This window comes from Ailuropoda melanoleuca, chromosome 5 (genome assembly GCF_002007445.2).
Source record: "Ailuropoda melanoleuca isolate Jingjing chromosome 5, ASM200744v2, whole genome shotgun sequence".
In the NCBI taxonomy this organism is placed as follows: Eukaryota; Metazoa; Chordata; class Mammalia; order Carnivora; family Ursidae; genus Ailuropoda; species Ailuropoda melanoleuca.
In genome coordinates, this window is record NC_048222.1 from 101,803,888 (window position 1) to 101,821,254 (window position 17,367).

Below are 17,367 nucleotides of genomic sequence, written 5' to 3' on the forward strand. Positions count from 1 at the left end.
TTGGATTCTAGGCCCTAATGAATTTATTTAAAACAATGAACTGCATCTTGACAGAAGACCTTTAACTTTACATAATTACCTTCATGATCTATGGTCTTTCCTCTGATAATTTCTCTTTCTAGTATATATCCTGAAAGCTCTTTGGAAGAAAACTGCTAGGAACCCATTTGCTGGTGGTCACGGAGAGACTGTTATCTGTCGATAGAAAATTTTTTTCTTCTAAAATACCTAGATGTTCTGGGCTTCTTTGCTGCTGCTCTATTTATCCTTGTGTTGACTGTCAATATTTTTTTTAGCGTAATCACTTCTTCTATTCTACTGGTATTCTGAAATCATCTGTTTGCTGCTACTGCTGCTGCTGTGAATCTCATAGATAGAAGCCATGAGAATGCTGTAAAATTGCATAATGGAAACAAATAATTGGATTACATTGGAGAACAAGTAGCTTTTCACAATGTAGTGCTATAATTTAATTATTCTGTGCTTATCTCTAATTTCTTGTTCTCTTTCCCCATTTATTTTTGCCAAATGAATCTCTCTTCTTGGTAGGTATTATTAACATTCTATCTCTATTTTCTGTGACATCTGAATTTGGGAGCTGAAATATGTGTCTGAGATAAGTTATTCCAACTTTATCTCGCCACTCCAGGCTTAGGGGAGAATTGTGTCAGACTAGCAATATAGAAAGTAAATTGAGTTAGCCCTTCACCGTTGTATATATTCATGATAAAACTTGGCTATGGAAGTTGTGCTGCACAGTTACATGTAATGCAGATAGATCTCTAGAAGCAAACTTGCTGAGTAAAAGCACATACTCATCTTCCCCCAGCTTTACTGAAGTATAATTGATAAATTACAATTATATACATCAAGGTGTACAATATCATGTTTTATTTAAAAAAGATTTATAATTTATTTGAGAGAGAGAGTGCAGAGGGGAGGGTCAGAGGGAGGAGGTCTTAAGTAGACTCCCCACTGAGCTGGGAGCCTGATGCGAGGGCTGGATCTCAGCACCCTGAGATCACAGTGTGAGTTGAAAACAAGAGTTGGATGGATGCTCAATGGACTGGTCCACCCAGGTACCCCAAAGTCATGTTTTGATAGATGTGCACACTATGAAGGGATTACCACAGTCAAGATAATTAGCATATCCATCACCTCCCATAGTAAGTGGTGAGAACGCTGAAGATCTGCTCTCGGCAAATTTCATGTATACAATACAGTAGTATTACCCGTATACAATACAGTAGTATTACCCATAATCACCACGCTGTGCATTAGACTCCAGAGCTTACTCATCCTGCATCACTGAAACGTAGAGTGCACGCATTTTAATTTTACTAGATTATGTTATCTCACTTTCCGATATTCAGTTGCTTTTTTCCTATCTTATATTTTACTGATTACCACCCCACTTACCCTGGTTTCAGGAATAGGCTGCTGCCCAGTTGCTCCTGTTTTCTAGCTAGATTGTCTGAACTGTATCTCAAACTGACTGCCTACCATTGTTTAAAATATACTACCAGGATTAATCCCTAAATGTCTCAAATACCATTCTACCTCATTCTTATCACTAGAAGTTTCAGCCTCCCAGCCATCCATTGTTCTCCATATGCTCATCCCCATCCTGCTCTATTCATCCTTTGATTTGAGACAGTCTCCTAGCCACCCTCTCTGCCCTCCCAAATGCTTCTAGCACGCCCTCTGGAACTCGTGGGCCATCACTTAGCAAACTGCCTCATAAACTCAACCTGGTCTCTGACTGCTCCTTTATAGTCTTGCCCTGATTAGAATTCCCGCCCCCGGGATACCGATTCCTCTCCAGCCTTTCACAGAGAAACCCATATTCCACTCATCACAAACCGGGAGGGAGCTGTTGAGGTGGGTGCCTGCCTAATTAATTGCCCATTGCCCCATCCGAATCATTTCTACCTCTTTCTCTGTTGAAAACCAATTCGCTTTTGAAGTTTATCTTATCAGACTATACCATGGACATGCTTTCTTGCTGCTGCCATGTTCTAAGCCTCCTTGTCAGTTAGGACCTCTACACCTCATGGTCTTTCTCTCTACCACCGTGTTTATTGAGCCATCCAACCCTGAGCCTCTCACTTCCTGGACTTTCTCACTTCCAAGGATCATCATCCGTAATTTCACCGCCTCTGATACCTTGATCTCAAGCCTGCTGTACTCTGATAAACATTCATTTTTTTTAAAAAAAGATTTTAGTTATTCATTAGAGAGAGAGAGCGCATAAGCAGGGGGGAAGGGGAGAAGCAGAGGGAGAGGGAAAAGCAGACTCCCTGCTGAGTGACACTGGGCACCACCCCAGGACCCTGAGAGGCAGACACTTAGCTGACTGAGCCACCCACGCGCCCCCTCTGATAAGCATTCTTATCTTTCTGTCTCACTTCCTGTAGCCTCTCCCTTCTAGTCAGTAATTCTCCTCCTAGGTTAAGATCTCTAGTTTAAGGACCCATCATTAAAGTCATTCAGTTGCAAAATGCCTTTAGTTCCCTCACTCCATAGAACTCTCCAGAGAAAAACCCAGCACTGTCTAAATCCAACTCTGCCTTTTGTCCACAAAACTGCTTGAGGGAGAAGTCCTGACCTTCCTGCCTACTATCAGCTCACATTCTTTGCTTTCTTTCCTATTAACTTGTTAAAGATGTCCGTTTGCATCAAAAGCAAATCTCTCTAATGTTTGGGGTCCCACCCATTGCAGCTTTCCTAAGGGCACCGCTTTTGTAAGTATTTTCTATTGCCTGCATCACCAATACCTGAAATTCTATTGAATGTTTCCCATAAGCATACAAAGCATAGTAACAGTTTTTATCTTTAAAAAAACCTCTTTTTAAATTTCATGTGCCTTTTTAGAAAACCATTTTTTCCTTTTCTTTGACAGCAAATCTGCTTAAAATAGTTGTCTCTCCTTCCCTCACTTTGCAGTCTGTCTTTGACCCGTTCTTCCCAGCCAGCCTCTCTAATAAAACCACTTTTATGAACACAATTTCTGTGTGCCACATCCTGGCGTTCTTTCTTTGTGTTCATTTTATTCAATAAATAAATGAGTTTTCATTGTCAGTGAACTTTTAATGATTCCTTGGATGCTGCTTCTCTTGACTTTAGTGACACCACAGCTTATTGTTTTGTTTTCCTTAACAATTCGGACCCTCATTTCCCTTCACCTTTGCTCACTGAATTATGAATTCTAGGACACAATGCATGGACAAAGAAAACTGCAGCCCCCAAGAACTAAGAGATATGAAGAACAGATATTAATATTCTACGGTTCAAGAGCTATAGAAGGCAAGAATAGAGACAATGGATAGTAGACAATGGCCAAAGTAGAAATAGAAATCATGGCAGAAACTTTTTCATACCTGCTGATTGCCTTAGACAACCAGCCTCCAACACCGTATGCTTTCAAGCTTGGTCCTTTCCCAAAATACTCCCAACTTTCAAGCATGCCTTGATGAGATTGGAATTCAGGTAACTTGGTTGAGTCTCTTACTATAACTTTTTAAAGGTTTTTATTTAAATTCCAGTTAGTTAACATACAGTGTAATATTAGTTTCAGGCGTACAATATAGTGATTCAACAATTCTCTACAACACCCAGTGCTCATCACAAGTGCCCTCCTTCATCGCCATCGCCTGTTGACCTATCCCCCCCCACCTCCCTTCTGAGGTGATTCCTATTCGCATTTTAGTTTTAATCACTTAATCTTTAAAGATGTATTTGTTTATTTTAGAGAGAGCATGAGTGGGAAAGGCAGAGGGAGACGAAGAGAGAACCTCAAACAGACTCCCCAGTGAGCGCAGAGCCCCATGCGGGGCTCCATCCCAGGACCCATGAGATCAGGACCTGAGCCAAACTAAGAGTCAGATGCTTAACCGACGGAGCCACCTAGACGCCCCTAATCACTTCATCTTTAAAATTATAGTGACAGACTTTTCTCTCTTACTATGATTTAAACAATTAAGTGATTAAAATTATGTCAAAACAAACCACGATTTGTTGATAGAGAAAGAATAAAACAAAGTTAAGAAATATTCATGGTTGGAATTTATGAGGTGTATTACCTGTTCCAAACTTAGCAGCTTAAAATAACAAACATTTACTCTCACACAATTTCTGAGGGTCAGGAATCTGGGAGCAGCCATAGCTGTGTGGTTCTGACTCAGCGTGGCTCAGAGGCTGCAGAATCAGGATGGTCTTGACCAGGTGGACAGAAGGTTAGTTACAGAGAGCTGGGAGGTGAACACCATGAGGGAAATGAAGAAAAACGAGTTCAGATTAGCTTTCTCCCCACTGTGTTCCGTGGGATACTTGTCTCCTGTTCCTTCCAAAGAGCATTCTGTGGTCAAATAATGGGGAACACCTCAGAACTCACCCCCCACCCCCGAAATGGGCATAGGAAAGGCCCTGGGAGAAGTCCCAAGGCACAAGACCCATTTGACTTGGTTATTTCAGGATTTGCCCAACTTTTTGACTAAGGGACCCCTTTATTTATGCATTTTTAAGACACATTTTTTAAAAGATTATTTATTTTGAGAGAGAGAGGGAGAGCATGGGTGTGTGAATGAGTGGGAGGGGAGGGGCAGAAGGAGAGGGAGATTCCCAAGTGGACTCTGCACTGAGCACAGAATGTGACAAGGGGCTCAATCCCAGAACCCCGAGATCAGGACCTGAGCCAAAACCAGGAGTCTCAGATGCTTAACTGACTGTGCCACCCAGGCACCCCAAGACACATCTTTTAACTGTTACCTCAAATATCTCTTTCTGACACCTAGATTTGATCATGCCCCTTCATTAAGGACAGCAGTAGTGTCCTTAATTTAAGGATTTAGGAAGAAAACAGAACCTTGAATTTTATCCTTTTTAACTTCACTTTTGTGATATTTTAATATAAATAATACAATTAATATAGTAAATGTAAAATAAATAAGTATGGAGGGTGTACCTGCCATTTTTTACTGATAGAATCCACTGGCGTACAGAATAGAGTTACCCTACTTCGCACGGTAGTCAGATTCCATGAATCGGACCCTCCGGGCTTTTCTCTAGACCCTGCCCAACCTCTCCCTGGACTCCTCCATTCCCCTCTAGCCACGCTAGTATGCCGAGCCTTCTTACAGCCTGGCAGAGAACTTGTTTAAATGCTATTACATTTTCTAGGATATTATTTTCACCTGAAATACCTGTTCGTCAAAAAATTTTTTTAAAGAGTTTATTTGAGCAAAAATCGATTTGAATCTGGCAGCACCAAATTAGAAGTGGTTAGCAGCACTTCACCATCAGGAGCTGGGGGGAGACTTTTACGGAGAAGCAGAAGCAAAGCTGGGAAATGATTTGACGGCTAGAGCTTCAGTGGTCAGGTTCTATTCCTGTCCATTGTCTGTGAGCCTTTGTTATCCATCTGTAAACTGCACTGGATCCTAAACTCTTCCAGTTTCCTCAAATAGCTGTCTATGACTCTTCAAACTGACATTTCCAATAATTTCCCAGCCTTCTGAGTGGGAATCACTAACAACAAAGACTGCCCTTGAACCTCTTTGGAAGAGACCATACCAGGTCCTCCTTGATTCCCGGGTGGCAGCTAGACTTTAAGGCCTTGAACATCGGGTCCATATCTCCCAATTCCACAAGGCTCCTCCAGACTCTTGGAACTGCACACCAGCTGGCAATCCAAAATTCCGTTTGTTTCTGAGCACCCATCTCGAGGATTCCTTCAGCTGAGGTTTCCCCCCATTTAGTGTTCCAAGTGTGTGCCTACGTCTGAATCATGAGGATCCATGATCCTTTATCTCTAGTTCCAAAGCCCCAAAGCTCTCAGATGGAAGGTTTGTTTTGTTTTATTGTTCTTATTTCCATCAATAGCAATATTACATTAGCAATCAAAAATAATAAATATTTTGGTATAAATATTTTGGTATAAACTGAAGAGAGCAGAGAGATTGATGATAGTTATGCATGAAGAGAGAATTATACAATACAGTTTTGTAAGATTCCAAATGTAAAAGAAATAATAAGAGAGGACACGTAGTCCCGTAGTTGATTAAAACAGAAACCTGGGATGGCCTTTAGAATTGACCTAATTCAACATCCCTTCAAGATGGAAAGTTTTAAAACCTCATTTGGTGAGACACCTGATTTGAACTGATGTGAGGCCACTCAGGTTTTTTAAACTCTTTCTAAATGGGTCTATTCATACATTTTGCTGCAGAATATTAAGTGTTTGCACAGCCCCGCCCCAGACCCGACTAGGTATATGCATTATATTACCTTTCTAAATCTTGAAACATTCTGAGACAAATCTATCTGACCCCAAGTATTTAGGAAGAGGAGTCTGTGAAATTTTATAATTGGTAGTGATTAACCATTATAAATGCCTTCATACGTATTATATCTCCCCTTCCAGTAACAAGCCTGCAAGGCAAGCAGGTCGCCTGCGTTACAGAAGAGGTAGCCCAGACTCAGGGACTATCTGATTTTCTCCAATCTGTGGTCCCAGATGCAGGCGGGGCAGACATGAGACCCAGGTCACTGGCTCCAGATTGTTCCATGGTGCCGTAAGCCCAACTGCACAGTGTTTGTTGCACAGTCGCACAGTTTGCAAGTCCCTTGTCAACAGGGACTCTGCCTTCCTTTTTTCCTCTAAGACTGAGTCCATGGTTGGCATTGTCTTTCACATAGTGTTTAAATAACCCTTTCATGAAAGGTAGAATTTATGCCATAGCAGTACTTTAAAAGAAGTCGCCAGGGGCTTTGGGGAGAGATGAGTCTCTGGTCCAGTTCCAAATCTGCAATTTACGGTCTCATTTACCTTGGGCAAGTCACTTAGTTTCTCTGTGGTTTGGTTTTCTTATCTGTAGAAATGAGAGAAACCATAAAAGTCTTAAAAAGGGGATTAGAACAATTGAAGGACAAAAACCACAAAATACACTTAACACACATTCCCAAATGGCTATTATGAGAAAAAAGCACCCCCACTGCTGAATTCAGCAGATGACAACTGAATTCCTACAACAGGAAACCTGAGATCTATAATACTGTCCCTGCAGAAAGATTCCCTGTCCTATGAGAACAAGCTCTTCACTTTGTTCATCAGATACTTGACTTGTTTTGGGCAGCGTTGCCTGCTTGAGGACCTTCGTGGACAGCCTAGCAATGCACATCTTTGTTTTAAAGCTCCTAAGGTGGAGTGACGCTCATTTCTTCATGTCTTCCCAACTTTCTCATCACTTCTCTCAACTGCTTTCTCATCCCCTCCTCAAACCGAGGTAACTTCTAGAACCCAAGGAGAAATATAAAAGGAAGAAGAAAGGAAAGGTCAAAGGAAAACAGAAAGGAGAAGGCAGGCAGGTTGGAGAAACAGTGGGGTCTCTGTGCGGTGCCCTGCAGGACTCTTGTCTGTTGACCATCAACCTGCAGCCCCTCTTGCTGCCCTCCTCTGCGGACCCGCAGGCCCTCCAGGGCTGCAGCAGACACAGTCCCAGGCTGCCTTGTAAGCACGTGGGCCTTGGGAGGGGGTGCGAGGGAGGGGTGGGGGTGCGGGAAACAACACTACTTGTTTTCACCGCGATCCCGGTCAGGCCCCATTTCTCCTGTTCTGGTTGCTAACTGACATGGCCCTGGTGCTCTATTCAACTCAGAACATGGAAAACCACTCTGCTTTTGAAAGTGTATTTCCCAATTGTTTTTTAGTCCCCAGTGTCCTGGGTACTTGAGATCTCAGAGCGTGAGAGCCATTTCCAGGTTTGTTGTTAACCTCATCCCAAATGATGTTCTCTTTCTGCCCTCCCTCGTTCTAAGCGTGTGCTTCTTCCTCCGGCCTCTCTTTGCCTCCTGCCAAACCTTTCTTCTCCAGAATCCTCTTTCCTCAGCGCATCCCTGAATAGTAGGGGAGAGCGGGAGGGAGGGAGAGAGAGAGAGTGAAAGAGAGAAAGAGAGAGAGAAAGAGAGAGAGAAGTGAGTGAGAAAGCCCAGGCTCTGGTGACGTACCAAGGATTTTTGTCAAAGATGAAAGTATCCAAATGTACCAGACAGAAACGGAAAATGGTGCTTTAAAGTAGGAACACATGTTTTGCTTTAGAAAAGTAAAAATTGCAGAGGATTATTTTCTTCTATTGTGTTCTCTCTCCCCTTGATTTCTAGCTGGAGGCAGCACAGAATAAACAGTATGGATCTACTTCTCACTACTATTACTCACTGCTGCTACTACCGTATGCCCTTTATTACCTTTCTAAAACTTGAATAATTCAGAATTCTAAAACAAATCTGGCCCCAGATATTTAGGATAGTACCTTCACTGCCACATCCACTCCAGACTTGATGATTCCAGTTGCCTCCCAACTGGTTTCCCTCCTTCCACCCTTGCCGCCCTCCAGTTTATTCTGAACGGTATAGCTAAAGTGACAGTTAAAATCTAAGTCAATTCAAGCCACTCCTCTGCTCAAAACTCTCCAGTAGGTCCCCCTTTCAGAGGCCCACAGAGCCCTCCATGACCTGGCCCTGCCATCCTGACATCATCCCATTGGCTTCTTTGTTGTTCCCTGAACAAGCCTGGGATCTACATTGTACTCCTGCCTCAGGGCCTTTGCACTTGCTCTTTCCTCTATCTGTTATGCTTTTCCTCCAGATTACTGAAGTCTAGCTCCCTCCCTAGGTCAGTCTTTACTCTGCCTTCTAAGTGAGACTCGCTGACAACCTTTTCTAAATTACATCTTCCTCCAAAATTGCCTTACCCTTCCTCTTTAGCAGTTAAAAATTGTCTTACGAATAAAAGTATTTGGGGGGGGGTGCCTGGGTGGCTCAGTCAGTTAAGTGTCTGCCTTCGGCTCAGGTCATGATCCCAGGGCCCTGGAATTGAGCCTCATGTTGGGCTCTCTGCTCAGCGGGGAGCCTGTTTCTCCCTCTCCCTGCAGCTCTCCCTGCTTGTGCTCTGTCTCTGCCAAATAAATAAATAAAACCTTTAAAAAAAGAAAAAGGAATCAATGCTGAAGTACAGATACCATGCTATTACACATGAACTCATACCTCAAGAGTAAAAGTAAAATGAATGTGTATCTTTTTTGTTGTTTTAAAATTCTATTCTAGGATCTTTGTCAATTATTTCGCATCTCAGTGTTCAGGAGAAATCCATTTGTAATCACTTCTCATTTATCCAACAGGGTGGACTAAGCGCCCAAGCTTTTGTCCGTGTGGAAATGGAGGACGTGAATGATAATGAACCTGTCTTTAATCCGTCAACCTACGTGATGAGCATTAGCGGCCAGACCCAGCCAGGCACCGAGATCATCAACGTTCTTGCCACTGACAGGGATTCTGGGATATACGGAACAGTGGCTTATGAGCTCATTCCCGGAGACCTGTCATCCCTTTTCACCATCGACTCCACTACAGGTGTGTGCTCTTGGAACAGTTTGCCTCTGAAATCAACAGCTTCCGCTATACAGCCTGAAAATCGGCAAAAGTGTTTTTTTTATTAGCAGTGAAGTTGCGGGACCCACTTCACCTTCTAGAAGGCAGCAAGGTATACTGTAAAGATCAAGGCTTCACAATTATATGAGACCCGGATCTGAGTTTGAGCCTTGTATCCTACTGGTCTTATAATCTTTATTGGTCTCAGTCTCTTTACCTTAAAAGTAGCACTATCGCTATCAATCCCTGTGTTGCAAGGTTTTGTGAGGATTAGAGGCAGTAAATTATGAGAAACAGCTGGCCGATAGTATTTATTTTGCAAATGTTCATTCACTCTGTTCAGTGATCTTGCCATCTAAGGATGATTTCCGTGACTTCAGTGTATTAATAGATAACCTAGTGCAAAGAGCATTGCGTGGACATCCAGAATAGTTCCCTTTCTTGTGCTTGGTCTGGCATTCCCTAGTCTCTTTGAGTCTTAGCTTCCTTGTTTTTAAAATGATACCTAAAACTCCTTTTAGTTCTCTAATATGGTAATTGCATATCTACCCAAGAAGTCCCGTGGACAAACTACTGAGTCTTTTAGAAATAATCAGAATTTAGGAAGTTATCATTCCCTTCTTATTGGTTTATTGTTAACAAAGTAATGTTTGAAATAGTTGATAACAGGAAAATCTAAAATTTCAAGTATATAATATTACATTGTAATACTTTTGAGATATTGGAGATGTTCTGGTCCCAAAAATGATGCTGGAAAAAAAAAACTTTTTTTTCTTTTACATTTCTCTTTCTTTTAAAAAAATTTAATTTGATTTTAGTTTATTGTAGTAAGAACACTTAAGATGAGCTCTGCCATCTTAACAAATGTTTAAGTGTACAGTGCATTATTGTTGACTGCAGGCACAATGTACAGCCAATCTCTAGAGCTTACTCATCTTGCTTAACTGAAACTTCGTGCTCATTGATTAGCAACTTCCCATCTCCCCCTCCTAGCTAGCCTCTCGCAACCACCATTCCAGTCTTCTATATTATGATTTTGACTCTTTCAGAGACCTCATGTAGGTGGAATAATGTATTTGTGCTTCTGTTACTGGCTTCTTTCACTCAACATAGTATCTTCCAGGTTCATCCATTCTGTTGCATTTTGCAGGATATCCTTCTGTTTTAAGGCCAAATACTATTCCGTTGTAAGTATATACCACATTTTCTTTATCTATTCATCTGTTGATGGACATTTGTTTTTACAGCTTGGCTGTTATGAACCTGGGAGTGCGGATATCTCTTTGACATTTTATTTCTTCTTAAAGCACCTGACCTCAGCATGGGTAGAATGTGTTTCCATTGTGATAAGGATAATGCCAGGGGCTACAATAGACATTTTCTGTGCTTTGTCTTTATTGGATCTTCACGATACCCTCTGCAACAACCATAGTCACTAGCAACAAACAATAATTTACACAGCAAATCTAATCTACCAAGTTAGTTTGGCTTCTCACCCAACCCCAGTGGGCAGGGAATTACTGCTTCTTGCTTGGAAGGTGTGCTTGCATCTGATGTGTGTGACTGGCTGGGGGATTAGTTGTTTACAACGGCAGTCTTAATAAGGCAGAACTTTCCTTGCTCAAAATAATCCACTGACATGGCTCCTTTAACATTTCAAAGATCAGAAGAAAATACTTTCTTTTTTAGGAAATTAGTCTGCTTATCTTGGCTTTTTCAAAATCCGTCTAAACTGCTTGTCAAATTGTCAGGCCCTCCAGGACACTAAATATTGCCAAAAATATATAGGTCAGCCAGTAATCAGAGCACAGGATCTAAAAACATTTAATAGATTGTTTTGAAAAGACATCAACATGCTTATCGTCTAGTTTTCCCTGGACGGTCTTGAAGAGTGAGCTGTACAGTGTTCTGTTTTCAGAAGAGCTCTCTTGCTGCTGCACTGGCTTCAGGAAGCCACAGGCTTCCATTCCTGGCACGGGCTGTAAGACAGATGCCATTGTTAATCAAGGAGAATGCTTTACATGGGTCATTATCTAGGGAAGTATCACGGTATTTTTTTTTAAAGCAAAGACCAAATTGGTAATGGAAGTAGCCTTGGGTTATTATTGTTGGCAGTTCTGATGCCCATTCATTTAGGTTCAAGTCGTTTTTCTAACAGTGCTCAGAATTTGGTTGTGCTTAAAAACAACTCATGAGAAATTCATGAGGCCTGGTAATGCTTTACTTTAACCTTTAGAAGAGAATTAAACAGCATCACGACTAGCTGTGGGAAAAAGTTGCCTAGTGAACAGGGAGTCTTCAGTTTGAACAGTTGAACTGAAGTTCATCTGTTGGCTGACCGAAACTCCAAATACATTTTCTGTATAGTACATAATAGTTAGGATTCTGGGCCATGCCAAAAAAGCTAATTGAACTGTTGATGTTCTCAAAGAGTAGAAGAAGGAGCTGTGTTGGAATATGGTTTTCTTCTTCTGGATCTGTTTTGTTGTTGCTGTTGTTGTCGCTGTTGCTGTAATCTATATAAAGCTGGACTTTTTTGCTTCTGCCATAAGGTCTGTCTTTACTGAGGCTGCCAGTGTAAATGCCGTGTCAAGAAATTGCCTCTATCAATATATATTTGTAGAATGAATGAATAAATGACATCTAGAAATAATTGAAAAGTGATTTAAATCCTTTTACGTATTCTTAAGGAACTGCAAGGGAGTGTCATTGATAACACAGAGCAAAATTTCATTTAAAATCTTTCTGGATCCCAGTGTGGTAGGTAATGCTCTGGCCCATCCCCACTTTTCCTCAAAATTCTCCCAAACTCTTTCCACCTGGCTCACACTTTTCTAGATATATATGCTAAGTATACTAAATGTATTTGCATTTACATATAGTTGTATAATTCGATAGATGAATAGCTGTATACTTTTATATTAAATGAGAAGAATATTGAGAATTGATGAGCTAATTTATACATTATCACTTCTTCATGAATCACTCTAAGAATCTCTCTTAGAGACATTTACCCATTTGCTCACTGGTTCATTCATCCTTTCATTTTGATGCTTCCTCTATCAGACATGCTGTTTTCTAAGCTTGTACACTTCGTGCTATAGGCTCATGTTTTTCTGAAGACGGGAGATTGCCCATTGATCTCTTTGTGCCACAATCAAGACTCATGCTTTAAAAATAGAGCTCTTTGACTTTCTGTGTTCATCCGGTAAGAAAAATGTTTTGGAGAAAACTGGAAGGGGGTGTGGTGATGTCATGGTTGTTTTCTCTTGTGGGTTTATCTTCCTGTTCTGTTTCTGGTTTTCTAAGTTTGTTGTTGGTTCAAAGAACATTTTTGTAAAATGTGCGTAGGCACCAGGAGAGAGATATTGAACTGAGCCTTCATCTCTCTTATTCTCAGTTAGTTGGGTTCCTTTGATGTGGGCACGAGGCAGACCACACTGTTTTGAGTTTTAAAAGAAGGAGACACAAGAGTCATATTTATTAATAGCTCTTTTTATGTTTTTAATCCCATTTTATGAATTGTATGTAGATGTTTTTCTTACGTCGTTTGAAGTATTCTCTTTAGTAGCATGAGAAGATTATTTCTTTAGCTTCGTGTTTGTCCTATTTATTTAGTAATTTTACACTGAGGCAAACATTACTGCTAACTCAGATTATTTTAAGGTGTCACATTTCAGACTTTTGTGTTGGTCATTTACAGGAGCCCAACACCCTCTTTTGTTAGGACTACCTTTGGTTAAATTCTTCTGGTGTGCCTCTGTTTAAAGAAGCAAGTTAATGATATAAGAAAAAGTCAAAGTTCTAAAGAGTGTAGCTTATCTATTCAAGGCAGAAAATGGAAGCAAGTTCATCCTATCAAGACATATTCATTCAATACCTATGATGTACCAGGCACTGTTTGAAGTATTTGGGAAACATCAGTCAGTAAGACAGATAAAAATTCCCGTTCTCATAGAACTTACAATGAAAGTTGATGTTGCCTTGCCCATTGTCTGTTCTATGGTTAGTTGTGGTGTACACAAAATCCAAGTTTAGCATTACAGAAGAACAAGTAATTAAAAGGGTAACTGAGTGAGTTAAAAGCAGCTATGCCTCTTTGGTTGTAATCTTTTGTTTGTACAGGGTGCGTGGAGTTTAACATTGTCTGTGAGTAATGTAGCACAGACTCCGATTTCTTTATTTCAAGGGCAGATCTTTTTCTATTGTTAGTTTTAAGCTCACATTTCATATCATGTAATGATTTTCCTAATTCTTCATGACTGCCACTTTCCTACATTTAGAACATTCTGATATGTAGCTAGTAAATTAAAACCACATCTCATGCCATAAGGGATGTGAGCCTACTCATGCCAAAAAAAAATATGACTTCCTTTTATTTGTAAGACAGAGAATAAAATTAATCATGAACACCTAATCCGTATGTGTTGCTTTCGTAGGAAACAAAAGCATATTAGAGAGTTTTCGTATTAATTTTTCCAGTATAAGATCACAGCTTCTTGGGGACCTTACAATTCGTCTCCCTTATTTAGTGGAGGAAGAAATTGAGGCTGAAAGGGATTCAGTGACTTGCCTAAGGATACACGGTGAGTAAATGGCATAATCGGATTTAAACCCTCTCTTGGACCCGTCATCTGCCCCGTATTGCTCTGTCTTGGATGATGACACCTTTTCAATATCTTTGCCTTTTGTCCCCATCTGCAAATTAAGGGAATAAAGGCCCTCAGAGTCTCAGTGACTTGCTGAGGGACACGGTAACAAACCTGACACTTGAATTTACTTCTTGGACTTCCCCATTTCAAGGCTATTTCCATTATTATGCCTTTTTTCCCCTTTTAAAATAAACACAAAGATAAGATAAATAGAGGTTTCATTGTCTCAACTAAATAAGATAGAAAATTGATCTCTCATTGTGACTTCTTGTACAAGCCTATTTGAAATACCAAATTATCTCCTGATTTATTTGTTCTTTTCAACTGACTATATAGAATTCAGTGGAAACTTCTAAAATGGGTATGTTTTTCTTCAGAATCCTTTCATTGTCGATAAGAGACAAAATTTTCAGTCTGTTCCATTCCTTTCAGTCACTACAACTTAGTAACCCAGATTTGTGTGTGAAATAAATAGTGTAATGTCACCTATTTACTGAACACGTTTCTATATTCTCACAAACTGAATATAGGAAAGGCATCATAAATACCAATAATCAATAAGATATTGGTATTGACATCCCATTGCTTTTGATCTGTCTCTGTTTTTGAGAAAACCACACTTATAGATTCCATGTTTGGTGATGGTCATGACTTTATATTTGTTTGTTTGTGTGTTTGAAGTAGGCTCCTCACCCAGCATGGAGCCCAATGCAGGGCTTGAACTCAAGACCCTGAGATCAAGACCTGAGCTGAGATCAAAAGCTGGATGTTTAACCACCTGAGCCACCCAGATGCTCCTTGTACTTGTTTTTGTTCTTAACTGTCCCATAGTTTATAAGTCTAGTAATGACCCACAGGTTATTTTCTGACTATAAGTGACCAACTTGGTTAAGAGCATCTTATCTTTTTCAGGAGTATGGATTTTGAAACTCGGTATTGCTTAATTAGTAGAATTATATGTATATTAGATTTTAATTAAGAGAGGACCTTTGTCTTTAGGTTCTTTTATTAGTCTATTAATTAAAAAATATTTCATCCCAACACTTTCCTCTATATAAATGAGAAGTGCCAAGATAAAGAGCATAGACAAATATTATTGCACATGATAATTGGTATGTAAAAGTCCAAGCATTCAGTAAGTCAAGCATGAAATAACCAGTGCTCATGAACAGCCAGTAAATGAATCAACTTCTATTTTTCTAAAGTTAAAGTTTGTCCCCCGCACTGGTGGTTAATGATAATTTGGAAGTGTCATGAAAAAATGAGAGACAAGTAATCACTGTACTTTAAAATATGAAAATATAAATCCTTAAATTCTAAACTGACATATAGGCAAACAAAGTTAATCATTTTATTGACCATCTTGTTATATATTACATATATAAATATGCATATTTATAAGTAATATATATTATAGAGCCATATATAATATTTTCTGGCCCCTCCACTTTTTTTTTAAAGATTTAATTATTTGAGAGAGAGAGAGAGAGCATGTGACTTGTGGGGAGGGGAGGAGAGGGAGAGAGAATTTCAAGCAGAATCCAAGCAGAGCCTGACTTGGGGCTTGATCCCATGACTCTGAAATCACGACCTGAGCCAAAACAAAGAGTCAGATGCTTAACCAACTGCACAACCCAGGCACCCCTGGTCCCTCAACTTTTAATAGACACCTCAGTTTATTTAGAAATGTTGGATTCAGAAAGACCTAAATGTGGGACAGGAATTCCTCAAAATCCTAGAGGAGAACACAGGCAGCAACCTCTTCGACCTTGGCCACAACAACTTTTTGCAAGACACATCTCTAAATGCAAGGGAAACAAAAGCAAAAATGAACTATTGAGACTTCGTCAAGATAAAAAGCTTCTGCAGGGCAAGGGAAACAGTCAATAAAACTAAAAGGCAACCTATGGAATGGGAGAAGATATTTGCAAATGACATATCATATAAAGAGCTGGTATCCAAGATTTAAAGGACTTATCAAACTCCACACCCAAAAAAATAAACCAGTCAAGAAATGGGCAGAAGACATGAACAAACACTTCTCCAAAGAAGACAAACAAATGGCAAACAGACATATGAAAAAATGCTCAACATCACTTGTCACCAGGGAAATACAAATGAAAACCACAATGAGATACCACCTTACACCAGTAAGAATAGCTAAAATTAACAAGACGGGAAACAACAAATGTTGGTGAGGATGTGGAGAAGGGGGAACCCTCTTACGTTGTTGGTGGGAAGGCAAGCTGGTATAGCCAGTCTGGAAACTAGTATAGAGGTTCCTCAACAAATTAAAAATAGAGCTCTCCTACGACCCAGCAATTGCACTACTGGGTAATTACCCCAGAGATACAGATGAGTGAAACGAAGGGGCACGTGCATCCCAATGTTCATAGCAGCAATGTCCACAACAGCCAAACTGTGGAAGGAGCCAAGATGTCCTTCAACCGATGAATGGATAAAGAAGATGTGGTTCAAATATACAATGGAATATTACTCAGCCATCAGAAAGGATGAATCTCTACTATTTAAATCACGGTGGATGGAACTGGAGCAAAATAAGTCAATCAGAGAAAGACAACAATATGGTTTTACTTATGTGTGGACTGTAAGGAATAGCACAAAGGATCATAGGGGAAGGGAGAGAAAACTGTATGGGAAGAAATCAGAGAAGGAGACAAACCATGAGAGACTCTTGACTGGGAAACAAACTGAGGGTTGCTGGAAGGGAGTGGGTGGGGGGATGGGATAACTGTGTGATGGGCATTAAGGAGGGCATGTGATGTGATGAGCACTGGGTGTTATATGCAACTGATGAATTATTGAACACTACATCTGAAACTAATGATGTACTACATGATGGCTAATTGAATTTAAATAATAATAAAAAAGAAGGACTTTAAAAGCATGACAGAGAAATTCAAACTTGATTGTAACAGGGAATAAGGAATTACTTTTGAGCACTGGCCTGTTGTGGCCATGTTTAAGGAAATTTACCCTGGGAATGGTGTGTTAAGTGGATTATAGGGCAGGAAAATTTGAACAGGAAATACATATTAATTAAAAAGGTCTATACAATAATATATTATTGTAATAATCCAGGGATAAACAAATGAAGTTTTACTAAGGCAATAGTAATACAGAAAGGCAGGAACTAATTTGAGGATATTTTAAGAGAAAAATAATATAGAAATCGTGACTGATTTGATTTATTAATGGAAGAGGATGAGTCATACATATTTTAACTAAATGATTGATGATCCAACTGATGTCAAAATGACAAATGCTCCAG

General features: G+C 40.0%; 1 protein-coding gene across 1 annotated transcript in view; it reads left to right on the forward strand.

Annotated features, from left to right (window-relative positions):
- DCHS2 (dachsous cadherin-related 2) overlaps positions 1-17,367 on the forward strand; it is a 119,723-nt gene that overhangs the window by 8,656 nt on the left and 93,700 nt on the right. Inside the window, exon 3 of the mRNA XM_034661732.1 lies at positions 9,174-9,405. Coding sequence (XP_034517623.1) covers positions 9,174-9,405 — 232 coding nt within the window. The remainder of the gene's footprint in view (positions 1-9,173; positions 9,406-17,367) is intronic.